The following is a 13,266-nucleotide window of genomic DNA, read 5'->3' on the forward strand; positions in this document are numbered from 1 at the left end:
TATGATCCCTTCTCCAGTTCTACAGTTATTTTTTTCTATTCTCTACAATCTTTCAAAGATCTCTTAAAGGCAATGCCTCTGCAGACACACCTGCCAATTCTTTTGGGGCTCTGAATATAGTTCACTTGAATTAAGAACAATCAGGTACTCTCAAAGACTGCCTTCGGAGATGTCAAAGCATTATTGATGGTTCTTTGGATCTAGCAATATAACTAGCCCACACCTCTGTCTTCTGGTTGCTGTGGATAATTGTTCTGCTGTACTGTGTTTGCCTTGGTCAGAACACAAGTGAATTATGAGCAGTATCAAGGAAACTGATAACCTGGAGACCATCCTAAAGATAAGAATCAGCATGGTGAAGGGCCTCAAGATCATGCTATACACATACCAGCGAAAAACTGACAATGTTTAGAGTGATTATTTAAAGGAATTTGGAGCAGTCTGGGGGAGAGATATTGGGCCAGAGAAAAAGGGAATATTTAGGCTGGAGAAGAGAAATAAACTTAGGATATGAAAATATCAGAGGAGTTGTAACATACAAAAACACCTTGTTGTGTTTGGCTCCATGAGGTAGAATTAGGAATTATATGTGTGTTAAATGGTGGCAAGGGAGACTGAAGCTTGATGTAAGAAAATCTTTTCAAAATTTTCTCTCCAAAAGTGGAATGGAAGAAATTCTTGCTCAGGTACAAGATTGGGCTTACCATGGCCTCTGAGGTCCCTTCTACCTCAGACTCTATTCTCTATCTCTTTAAAATCAATGACAGTATTTAAAGTCAGCCCTTTAACACTCTATAAAGTTTTAGAAATTTAGAAATTTTGCAAATTCCAGACCACTACTGATTTAAAGCTATTGTCATTCTTTTGGCAGTAACACTTGGAAATTTTAGCAGGCAAGATAAACTTACTCCACATAATTTTTTTCAACTTAAAAATAGGCAATTTATTTGGGAATAGATGAGTTCTGTGAGTACATAATGATTACTGATGCTCAATCATTTAATTTATTTGGGAATAGATGAGTTCTGTGAGTACATAATGATTACTGATGCTCAATCATTTATATGTGACAGACTCTACAGTTTTATGAGTAGATTCAACTCAATTTGCTTTCTCTATCTGAACCCTAACAAACACATCCGAAAAGAGGGAATTTCTTCCTTTTCAAAGAGTAAATACCAATGGCCTCTATGTGCTCCAAAAAAGAAGTACAAAAATCTTTAGGGAATATACTAGGAGATAAAGGCCTGGATAATCAGAATGGATACTTACCTTGGAAGCTGCCCAGTCAATCCAACCTTTAGCACAGGGGTCAACATTGATAAGCATGAGGCCTTCCACAAGTTCTGGATGATTAAGCTGAAAAAACGATGGAAACATCAGCCCTCTTATGCTTTTAGAAAGATTAACTGCAAAGAAAGTGCCATTTCCCCAAATGGGCCCCACAGATATTTTCCTAATATTGTAAGAACGTGGCTAATTATTTTCCTGTTCCCAAAGAGGAAGGTGAACTTTCTGCCTTCATAAGAAAGCATGTAAGCAAATGTGAAGCAGGAACACAGAAAAACAATTTCTTCACAGAAGTTAAAATCAGAAGGAGCAGTCTAAAGGGCAGTTCTTAAAATGGTTATCAACTCTATGCTAAGGGCTGAAGTGCATTCTTAATTTCTACTGTTGATATGTAGATATTTAAATTTGGTAGGGGTTATAAAACGGTCACTTTGGTTCTCTATAGGTATACTTTAGACCAAAATATCTTCCTAAGAAGTGAAGGTGAAACTTAGAAACATAAAAGCCTATTTAAGCTATAGAGAGTCTTGAGAATGTAAATTCCTTATTATTGTTCGGCAAGAAATAACCAGCAGGATGATTTCGGAGAGGCCTAGAGAGACTTACACGAACTGATGCTGAGTGAAATGAGCAGGGCCAGGAGATCATTATATATTTCAACAACAATACTATATGATGATCAATTCTGATGGACGTGGCCATCTTCAGCAATGAGATGAACCAAATCAGTTCCAATAGAGCAGTAATGAACTGAACCAGCTACACCCAGGGAAAGAACTCTGGGAGATGACTAAGAACCATTACATTGAATTCCCAATACCTATATTTTTACCTGCCTTCATTTTGGATTTCCTTCACAGGCTAATTGTATATTTCAGAGTCTGATTCTTTTTGGACTGCAAAATAATGGCTTGGTCATGTATACTTATTGTGTATTTAATTTATACTTTAATATATTTAACATCTACTGGTCATCCTGCCATCTAGGGGAGAGGGTGGGGGAAAGAAGGGAAAAGGAACAAAAGGTTTGGCAATTGTCAATGTTATAAAATTACCCATACATATAAAACTTGTAAATAAAAAGCTATTTAAAAAAAAGAGAGAGAGAGAGAATGTAAATTCCTAAAGATAATAGAGATCTGAACAGTACTTCACTTGAGATTATCTGCATACATGTTTTTACATTCAAAAAATGAGAGTAAAAGCAAGATAAAAATTAAGACTTTGACTTGGAAAGCTTATTCTACTTTGCCCAAATTGGCCTCTTAAAAAAATTTTTTTTTAAATGAACACAAATCATTAAGTGTCTTTTTTATGTTAACTATTTCATAACTTTCTGGGGTATAGATTCTTAACCTGAGGTCTGTGAATTAGTTTCCTTGGTAATTCTGTGCATTTAAAAATTTTCTGAGAAGGTAATCGAGGACTACCAAAGGGTTCATGACAACAATAAAGTTAATATATTAAGGTTCCTTCCTAACAATCTTCTAGTTTCCACATGATTTTACAAGATACCATGAGGAGGAAAGCCATTTTCCTATGCAAGCTTATAACTGGATTTTTCTAGATGGCTACATGTAAGCAAAGTTGGGGATTTGGTCTTGGTCCTTAGATACATTTTAGGAATTCCAAGGGACTTGTGATAGAAAACCTGACTACATCCAGAGAAATATCTATGGAGTCTGAATGCAGACTGAAGTATATGCTATTTTCATTTCCCCCCCTTTGTTATGGTTTTCCTTTTTGTTCTGAGTCTTCTTACAAAACATGACTAATTTGGAAATATGTTCAACATGATTGTACATGTATAACATACAACACATTGCTGTCTTGAGAAAGGGAAAGGAAAGGAGAGAGGAAGACAAATTTGGAGCTCAAATCTTACAAAGATGAATGTTGAAAACTATCTTTATATGCAATTGGAAAAAATACCATTAAGTTAAAAAAAAAAAAAAGCTAAGTCCTCTTTGACTGTCTTTTATGCTTCTGTCCCTTAGACAAGGGCAGCTCACAAAACCAGTATTTAACTTTCAGGTTCTTGGGTCCATTCCCATCTGTTTACTCACAGCAAACCTGCTGAGGATATAAGCACCAGCTCCAACTCCAATTCCAATGATACCTTTCAAGCTGCAAAACAAGATATGCCAAAACTGAAAAGATATGCCATAACTTTATATGAGGAAGTCCCGGTATTGCCCATCTTTGTTTTCTTTCTTTCCTTTTATTATCTGGCTGGCTTCCAACATTTCCAACTGTTAATATCCAGACTACTAGTTAGATAACATCCTTACCTAGAATTCTCTTCTTTACCAAGGAAAACATCAGCCCTAATTGCAGAAACAGATATTCAATTGTATAAAATTAACTTACCTTAAATGAGTTAAGACAGCAGGTAGCATTTCAGCCAGCTCATCCATGGTAGGGTACTGGTACCTGAAACCATCATCATCAGCATTAATGTTGTCGTTATCAACAAATCACATATTTACTTTTATAATTGCTCTGTGAGGTAGTTGCTATGTCATTCCCACTTTACAAGTGATGCAGCTGAAGTCCCCAAGAGGATATTGACTGTCAAATGTCACACACTGAATACAAATCAGATCCAGGAGGTAATCCAGGTCACCTGGCTGAGTCTAAGGCTGGTAACTCTACATTGCTTTTAAGAAGTCCTCTATCTAGGTTTTTAAGGAAATATTTAAAGAAAAAATTTACATTAAAAAACCAATTGAACTTGGGATTTTATTTCATACAAATAATAAATTTCTTTAAGTAATTTTGAGTATGAAGACACAAATATGGATGTATATAAGATGCATAAATGTGTAGTTTAAGAAAACAACATAGCTATAGGCAAAAAGCATAATTTTTTCTACTTCTTTATCTTGTATATCTTTTATTTTTTTAATAACTTTTTATTGATAGAACCCATGCCAGGGTAATTTTTTACAGCATTATCCCTTGCACTCACTTCTGTCCCGATTTTTCCCCTCCCTCCTTACACCCCCTCCCCCAGATGGCAAGCAGTCCTTTACATGTTGAATAGGTTACAGTATATCCTAGATACAATATATGTGTGTAGAACCGAACAGTTTTCTTGTTGCACAAGGAGAATTGGATTCACAAGGTATAAATAACCCGGGATCTTGTATATCTTTTAATAACGTTTATAGCTGGCACTTTTAATGCATATGTTAATTTGTTCAATTTCCAAATATTAAGCATTGAAGTTGTTTCTATTTTCTATTATTACTTTTATAAATAATGTTTAGGAAATGTTTTAAAGACAGTATTTTTTTCCTTTTAGATTACAAAGATTGGAGGAATCTTTCTAGTAGCATTTATTGCTTGAAAGGGTACAATTAGTTTTATGACTCTTGTAATAAACTGTTATTTTTCAAGAAAAGACAACCAGTATAAAATGACATTAGCAATGCCTAAGAATAATTGGTTTCCCTACAAAAGTTGCTAGCACTGAGTTTGGTTGCATTTATTTTTTGCCAATTTTACCTGTATGATGTAGTGATTCAAAGTTGTTTAATGATTAGTGAAATTGAGCATTTTTATGTGTTTATAATCTGTGTATCTTTTGTAAAGTATCCATCTAATCATATTCCCTGATCATTATCCAGTCTGGATATTATCAATTTAGATTTATATAAATTCCTTTAATTTGATAAATATATGAAAAACATTCCCTAGTTATTATTGTTCCCTATTGTTTTTTGTTGTAAAACACTGTCATATGATCATCAAACATTATCTTCCTTGTTTCCAATCATTTTTCTCCCATTTGTACTAATAATAATTTCTACCATATTATGACTATATTAATCAATTTTCTTTTTAGTGACTGTAAATGTTGTACTGCTGACTGAGTAGAGGGGCTGCTAACATGGAAAGAGTAAAGTGACTTCATGTTATAAGAAAGTGAATTGGGTGTATTCCCTGTGTCAACTTGGGAGAACACGGACCATAGAACAAACAGGCTGTTGGACTGCAATCTGTATCATTGGAAAGATGATATTAAATATTATGATATAAGATATGGCATTTTCCCCCAACCCTGCCACTACAATGCTATCTATTTTTCCTGACAATATTTACTGAAAAATGATTTCCCCCATCCAATGTTTAATATACAAAGACCAAAGACCAACCTTTTATTATACATTTTAATGTACTTCTCTCTCTCTCTCTCTCTCTCTCTCTCTCTCTCTCTCTCTCTCTCTCTCTCTCTCTCTCTATATATATATATATATATATATATATATAATTTTGCTTAGTATCATTTACATTTGATAACTTTTGTTGGTTCTGCAAGAAAATATAGCACAGTAGATCATATGACGAATCTACAACCAGGAAGATCTCCCTTTAAATGCTACCTCTTGACAAGTTACAGTTGGAAAGAAGCCTAACATCTACTCATTCCAAATCACATCAGAAAAACAATCTTACTACAACCAACTCAACTCTGTCAGTGGTCATTTGACTAACCTTTGTTTCAGGGCCCCCAGTAAAGGGGAACCCCAATGGATGACCTCCAGAGATAGCCCGCTTTTAGACAGCTCTATTTGTCAGGTTTTTCTTGACAGATTCTTTGATTCTGTACTGCTCTCTGGAACCAAATAAAATAAAGCCTAATCCCTTTTCTGTATGACAGCCTTCAAGCACTTACTCCCTCCTTGGTATTCTTTTGTCCAGGTTAACTGGACTCAAAAAAAGTGCAAACTTACTTATTACTCAGAAACTCAGAAAATTACTGTGTGATCCCAGGCAAATCACCTAATCTCTATTTGTCTTAGTTATAAACTGAGTCTGCAACTCCTTATATCAATTCTTTAAAAGGAATCCTTTACCATTATATGGTTGCCCTCTACTGGAGGGTCTCCTATTTAACAAACTTTTTCACAAAATGTGGCATTGAGAGATAGTACAATATTTCAATCTGAGAAAAAGCCAGGTTTTTCTTTATGTAGCCTCCATCCCTTCTCTCTCTCTCTCTCTCTCTTTTTTTTTTTGTCTGCCCAATCACACTGCTGGCTCTTCTGAGTTTGGAGCCCATTAAAACCCCTCGATTTCTGGACAAACTATCTGTTGTCTAACCAGCCACTTGCCTCTGTGTCATTGGCAAATTTGGTAAGCATGTTAGCCATGCTTTTTACCCAAATTGCAGCTAAAAATATTAAACAGAGAACAAAGCTGAGCAATGATCCCTGGGCCATTCTAAAGGAGATTTCCCAAACCCGCATTGGAGTCCAGCCATTCAACATACTAGCTGTGAGACCATTTGCAACTCAATCAATCCTCAGAACCTGCTTCTTCCATCTAAAAAGAAAAAAAACTGGAGCAAGAATAACTGCTACATAGATAGACACGTTGGTGGCCCCAGGGGTAGAGTGGGGAAGATCTGAATTCAAGTCCTTCAAATTATGCCTCAGAAACTTACTTATTACTCAGAAACTCAGAAAATTACTGTGTGATCCCAGGCAAATCACCTAATCTCTATCTGTTTTAGTTATAAACTGAGTATATAATAACATCATCTCCTTTTTCCAGATCTATTGTAAGGATCAAATCTGTTAAATGCTTAATTTAGTGTCTGGCACATAGTAGATACTTAATGTTTCTTTCTTTCCTATCTCAAGGTTTGTTTTTTTTTTTTTTTAAAGATAAAATGTGATTAAATATACTGTAAGCTTCAATATTAACATTTAGCATTTATATAGTACTTTATGAAGTTTATGTAACACTTTATAAAGTGCTATACATGTTATCTCAAACAACTATACAGATATGGTTATCATGTTTTCTTTTATGAAATTCTCCCCTATTCCTGATATTATCAAGAGTAATTTTTTTTTCCTTTTTGCTGAGGCAATTGGGATTAAGTGACTTGCCCAGGGTAACACAGCCGGGAAGTTAAGTGTCTGAGGCCAGATTTGAACTCAGGTCCTCCTGACTGCTGATGCTCTACCCACTGCCCCACTTAGCTGCCCTTTGATACAGTCTTAATATAACAAATAGGAATTAAAATGGCCATTTCTGTATATACAATAAAACACAGAGAAAAAGGGAAGAAGGGTGAAGGGAATACACATTTATAAAGTACCAACTGTGTGCCAGGGCAGCTAGTCCTGGAGTCAGGAAGACCTGAGTTTAAATATGGCCTTAAGATATTTTTCTGGGCAAGTCACTTCACCCTCATTGTCTCAGTTTCCTCATCTATAAAAGTTGGAGAAGTGGCAAATCCCTCCAATTTCTTTGCCAAATGAAGTCATGAACAATTGTTACGGCCAAAATATCTGAATAACAAACTATGTGCCAGGCACTGTACTAAGCACTTTTACAAATACCATTCAGGGTGTTTTGATGATAAAATAAGGTAATATTTATAAATCCTTTTGCAAACAAAATAGTGTAAAGGTATGTAGCCAATTACTATCAACTACTATTGGCTATTCTTATATGCCAGATCCTTCTATTAGGAAAGAGAACACAGGGCTTGGAGTCAGGAGGACCGATCTCAAGACACTCAATGCTTATTAGCTGTGTGATCCTGGGCAAGTAACCCCAATTGCCTCACCAAAAAAATAAATACATACAAGGAATTTAGGGAGGATATCACAGGAACCAGAGACCTTCAGAAAGGCCTTGGGAGTTGAGCTCAAAGGGAAACAATGGTGGAGGCAAGAAGGGACTGCATGTCTGGTAGGGGAACAGACCCCACAAAGACATGATGTTGGTAATGGTGGAATATGTGTGAGGAAGAACAAGAAGGTAACTAATTGAGCTAGATCAAAAAATGAAAAAGGGAATGATGGAAAAGCAGATTAGGATGTGACAAAAGGCCTTAACTGCCAAATGGAGGTGACCGTGTTTGATCCAGGAGGTAACAGGGAATCACAGAAGCTTCTTTGGTGAAGGTTAGACCAGGCTTTAATCAAGTAGACTTGGCAGTGATGGACAGAATAGATTTAAGAGAAGATGAGATAAGGAAAAAGAGAAGTTATTAATCCATTAGTCTATTAGATGTTTATTCAAGTGGCCATTTGTAACATTAAGACTCTATCTAGCGGAGGGGAGAGTTTCATAATAGTTTAGGTTTGGTGATAGCTCAAACAAGCATAATTATAGTATGAAGAGAGAGAAGACAGTATAAAAGAGAAGTGATGAGACTGGACTGTATGCATACATGGGATGAGCAAGAGCAATGATGCCTCCAGGAAGGGTGGGAAACTCAACAGAGAGAAATTTGGAAAATGAATAGGTTTTGAGGGAAAACACGATTAGTTCTGTTATCCATATGCTGGGTTTGAGACGTCTAAGGGACATCTGATTAGAAATGTCCAAAGCTGAACATCATTTTTTTCTTGTTGATTTGGTGTATTATATTCCACTAAATTTCAGCTACAAAGCTGCACCACAGCACACAGTGCAATGATCCTGGGTGCAATAACAGTGGCTCTAATATTGACAGAGAATACAAGCTCTGTGGAATCCCGAACCAGCCCAAAGAAGATCTGAAAATGGGCCGGGTACAAGTAAGTTATGATACATGAATGATATGGAATATTATTGTTCTATAAGAAACCAGTGCTTTTTGATCTGATTTTTCTTGTGCAGCAGGATAATTATGGAAATGTGTATAGAAGAACTGCACATTTTTAATATACATTAGATTACTTTCTGTCTAGGAGTGGGGTGGGGGAAGAGAGGGTGAAAAAATCTGGAACACAAGGTTTTGCAGGGATGAATGTTGAACTATCTTTGTATATATTGAAAATAAAAAAAGAAAGAAAATGGGTCTGGAACAGATCCTTATGACACATTGATCTGACAGCACTGTTCCATTTCTAATTGTAAGAGCTCTTTACTTCTGTTGATGAATTTTTCAGAGGTTTGTTCTTTTCAAACATTCTTCTGCCTTCTTCTGCCTTAATTAATATTAAATGTCTGAACAGGTTAAGAGATTTGTCTGTCCAGGGTCACGCAGCCAGTATGACTCAGAGACTGGATTGGAACATAGTCTTCTGGACTTTCAGAACTCTATTTCTTTTTTTGTTTGATGGATCTTGTATCCTCCTAGTTGTGAAATTTGAGAATAATATGCCTGAAGAGATTGAATTGTATATTTTTCTTTAGTATACACTTTGTAGATATTTTTTACTGGTGCCTTTTTTTATATTGGTTATTTCCAGATATTTCCCATGTCTTCCATCTCATCTCCAAAATCTCATGTCCCCTTAATTTTCCCTTTTAACAATGTAAAACTTTTAAACAAAATCAACCAACAAAGCAACCATAAGCAGCAATATAGGGGACATTCTTGGTTGCATTTTCTTATATTGTGGCCAATTATCTTTTATATTCTGTTTTTTATTCTTTGCTTCATATTCCATTTAGCTTTCATAGTAGTTGTGCTTTATGCCATTAATTTGTGTTTTCTGCAATATCCAACAATGTCAATGCTTTTATACAGTGCTTTCCATTTATGAAAGCACGAAGTAGGTGCCTAATAAGTGCCTGTTGACTGATAATTCCCAAGTTTTTCTGGCAGGAGATCTTAATTTTCTTTAAAATAATCTATTTTAATTTAATTAAACATTTACTAATCATCTAATACATGCAAATTGTTATTTTGGGAATATAAAGAAAACATAAATTGTCCTCCAAGAGTCTACATTTACATTTTACCCCTTGACATTTCTGCTTTATAAACTATGTTTACCTTTTGATCCAGCAGTGTTTCTACTGGGTCTATTATCCCAAAGAGATCATCAAAAAGGGAAAAAAACCCACATGGGCAAAAATGTTTGTAGCAGCCTCTTTTCATGGTGGAAAAGAACTAGAAACTGAGTGGATGCCCATGAGTTGGAGAATGGCAGAATAAGTCATAGTTTATGAATGTAATAGAATGTTATTGTTTTATAAAAAATGATCAGCAGGATGATTACAGAAAGGCCTGGAGAAACTTACATGACTTGATGCTATGTGAAGTGAGTAGAACCAAGACAACAAGATTTTGCAATGATCAGTTCTTATGGACTTGGCTCTTTTCAACAATGAGATGATTCGGGCCAATTCCAATAGATTTGTGACAGAGAAAAACATCTGCACCCAGAAAGAGAACTATAGGTACTGAATGTGGACCATAACATAATATTTTCACTTGCTGTTGTTGTTGTTTGTTAGCTTTTTTCCTTCTCATTTCCCCCACTTTTGATCTGATTTTTCTTGCGCAGCATAATTGTGAAAATATGTACAGAAGAACTATACATGTTTACCATATGCTGAAATTGCTTGCTGTCCAGGGGAAAAAGGTGGGAGGAAGAAAGGAAGAAAAACTTGGAACACAGTATTTTTCAAGGGTGAATGTTGAAAACTATCTTGGCACATATTTTGAAAATTAAAAGCTCTTTTGTTTCTGGTTTTCTTACATCTCACAATTTTTGAATTGCATCAGAATTTTTATTCAATTTCAGATAACAAGAAGAAAAGTAAAATACTTTTAAGATTTTGTTTCTTTCTGGCATTTCAATAATTTCTGAAAAGGGACTGGGTCTGAGCTCAGTCTCTACTCATCTACTCATCTCTGTCTCCTTAAGAAGTTGCTGACATTCTCTCAATTACAAAATTCCTAGCCATTAGGATTCTTGGGACTATGTAGGGCCTTTACATAAAGGGATTCCTCCCCACACACGGAGTAGAGCAATGACCATGACTATGGTGCCTCCTTCCCTTGACAGCTATCTTGAATCTGACTAGAGGAAAACTAGAAAATCAATCTATTTCTGATTACCCAAAGAGCATAATCAAGGACCAGAGAAGACCCTACAAGAAGAGACTAGAAGCTAGAATTAGGCACCCTGGGGTCTGGGATCTGTCTTTCACTTATGAGATCAGAGAGAATTTTGTCAAGAAATTAAAGAAAAACTGAGCCAATCTCCAGCCAAAACTCAATAGTTTAGACAGCAGAAAGAACACCACAAACTTCTAACTATTCAGGCTAATACTCAAAGCCTAAATCACTAGATGTGGGGGAGAGGATTCTCAGGCTTCTGAAATGAATCTGATTATATGGCACATGACAGCACAAGTGACTATGTGTACATGCATGCGGGGTGATGGTCCCAGGATGTATACATGAGCAGGAGACCTTGGATCTTACTCTGTATAGGTATTCGAGATGACCTTAATACTGCGTTTCTTTGTGATTAAAAGAAGATAGACAGCTATTAACAGAGTTGGGAAAATATAATACATCTATCTATATTTAACTGACTGTACAGAATCTAAATGTTAAATCTAATGTTAAGTTCGCTCAAATGTGGATGCTGTGCTAGAATTCTTTTTAGGTCAGGATTATAGGAAACGGGATAATAATTTCAAAAATCTATGCTTACAATCACTGGAATCTGCTCACCCCATCTCACACCAGATGTTCCCCCAATATGTGTTGCTCAAAATACCTTACTTGTAGTCTTACCCTGTTGGGAAAGGGGGTGCACTTTCCTGCTGGCCTGGGGCATCCACATGGCATACAGCAAAGTGCTGGGTGATCTCTTGCATGTCTTCAAAGTTAAAGAATGCATTAAAACAGGACTTATCTGCAAAAAAAAAAGGGGGGGGGGAACCCAGAGGTAACCAACCATTCATTTCTACCCAATTTATTTTAAACCAGTTTTTGCACTCAATTTTCCTCCTACATGATGCTTCTTTTAAGTCTTAGCTATTTAAATCTTACAGCTTCTTTCTGCTGAATCACTCCAATTCTTTTTTATTGTTATCCCACTATAGCAAAATATTTGGGAGGTTCCATGTCAGACATTTCAATAACTATTTTTTTAAAAAAATGATCATTCCTAATTCTTTCTATTGCCAATGATAAATCAGATGGAGAAATAGCTCTTATGTTCCACTGATGATAATACATAACATAGTGTCTTCCACAAAAATACATACTTTTATTAACTTGTGTGTATATACTCCTTGATTTTATGGAGCCTTATATATTTTATGTGCCTTTTACACCTTCCTACTCAGCCCTTGCCCCAACTTTCTTAATCCATTTTATCTGGCTAACAAGCAATGTGCCTGGCCAATAGACCAACTTCTCCTTTTTGGATTTATCCTCCTTTAAAGTACATAGAAATCCAACATTTATTCATCTAGTGTGGCTGCTTAGATCACTTATTATCAGTAGGCTTCAAGAAAGTTATAACACCTCAATGAAAACTTCAAACATAGGCCACACATTAAAAAAAACCTGAATGAGTAAATATGGGCACACAGTACATAGAAGGTAAAAAGGCAATGTATGTGTACTAGATGGTTTAATCAAGAATGGTCAAACCAAGCAAGCCCCTTCAAATTTGTTGCATGTTGATTGCTAAGTCACTGGTGATTAGCTGGTGTAAGAGTGTTTTTATGCTTAAGATGCTGATAGTGAACTAGAATAGAACAAAATTTATATTCCAAATTGTCAGTTCTAAAAGATAAAAAAAAAGGCAAGGTCCAAGGGGAAAATAGAGCTCTATTCTCTTGTTTTAGCAAATTCACTGAATTGTTATTAATTCCATCAACAGGTGTGGTGTTCCTCATACCCAGAGTACAAAAATCCAAATGTAATTCTATATACTTGCTCACTTCTCGGAAAGGTGAAAGAAGAATATCTCTTCTAAGTCTTAAATCTGGAATGTAATCTGATTTAAAAACAAAACAAAACAAAACAGAAGAAGAAATACCATAGGGCAAGGGGGCAAAGTATAAAACCAAAATACATACGGTTTAGGCCAATGTCATGATAAGTAAGAATAACTGGTCTGTTCCCTTTTGGTGAGCCTCGCATGGTGACATGTACCACGCCATGAGCTGTTTCTATGTCGTGCTCCTGAAACAAGAGAAAGTAGTGTTTCACCACAGGCTGAAAAGTACACCCAGGATGCCAAAAGTTTCACAATTTTTGCTTCA

At 35.8% G+C, this 13,266-nt stretch overlaps 1 protein-coding gene across 5 annotated transcripts in view; it reads right to left on the reverse strand.

The window, feature by feature from the left end:
• The window catches only part of NDRG3 (NDRG family member 3), a 75,750-nt gene that overhangs the window by 14,405 nt on the left and 48,079 nt on the right, over positions 1-13,266 (reverse strand). For all 5 annotated transcript variants that reach the window (XM_051979256.1, XM_051979253.1, XM_051979254.1 and 2 more), the window contains 5 exons: positions 13,081-13,186; positions 11,783-11,903; positions 3,661-3,723; positions 3,357-3,417; positions 1,273-1,359 (listed from right to left, as the gene is read on the reverse strand). In XM_051979256.1, the coding sequence (XP_051835216.1) occupies positions 1,273-1,359; positions 3,357-3,417; positions 3,661-3,723; positions 11,783-11,903; positions 13,081-13,186 (438 nt within the window). The remainder of the gene's footprint in view (positions 1-1,272; positions 1,360-3,356; positions 3,418-3,660; positions 3,724-11,782; positions 11,904-13,080; positions 13,187-13,266) is intronic.

Source organism: Antechinus flavipes, chromosome 2 (genome assembly GCF_016432865.1).
Source record: "Antechinus flavipes isolate AdamAnt ecotype Samford, QLD, Australia chromosome 2, AdamAnt_v2, whole genome shotgun sequence".
NCBI lineage: Eukaryota > Metazoa > Chordata > Mammalia > Dasyuromorphia > Dasyuridae > Antechinus > Antechinus flavipes.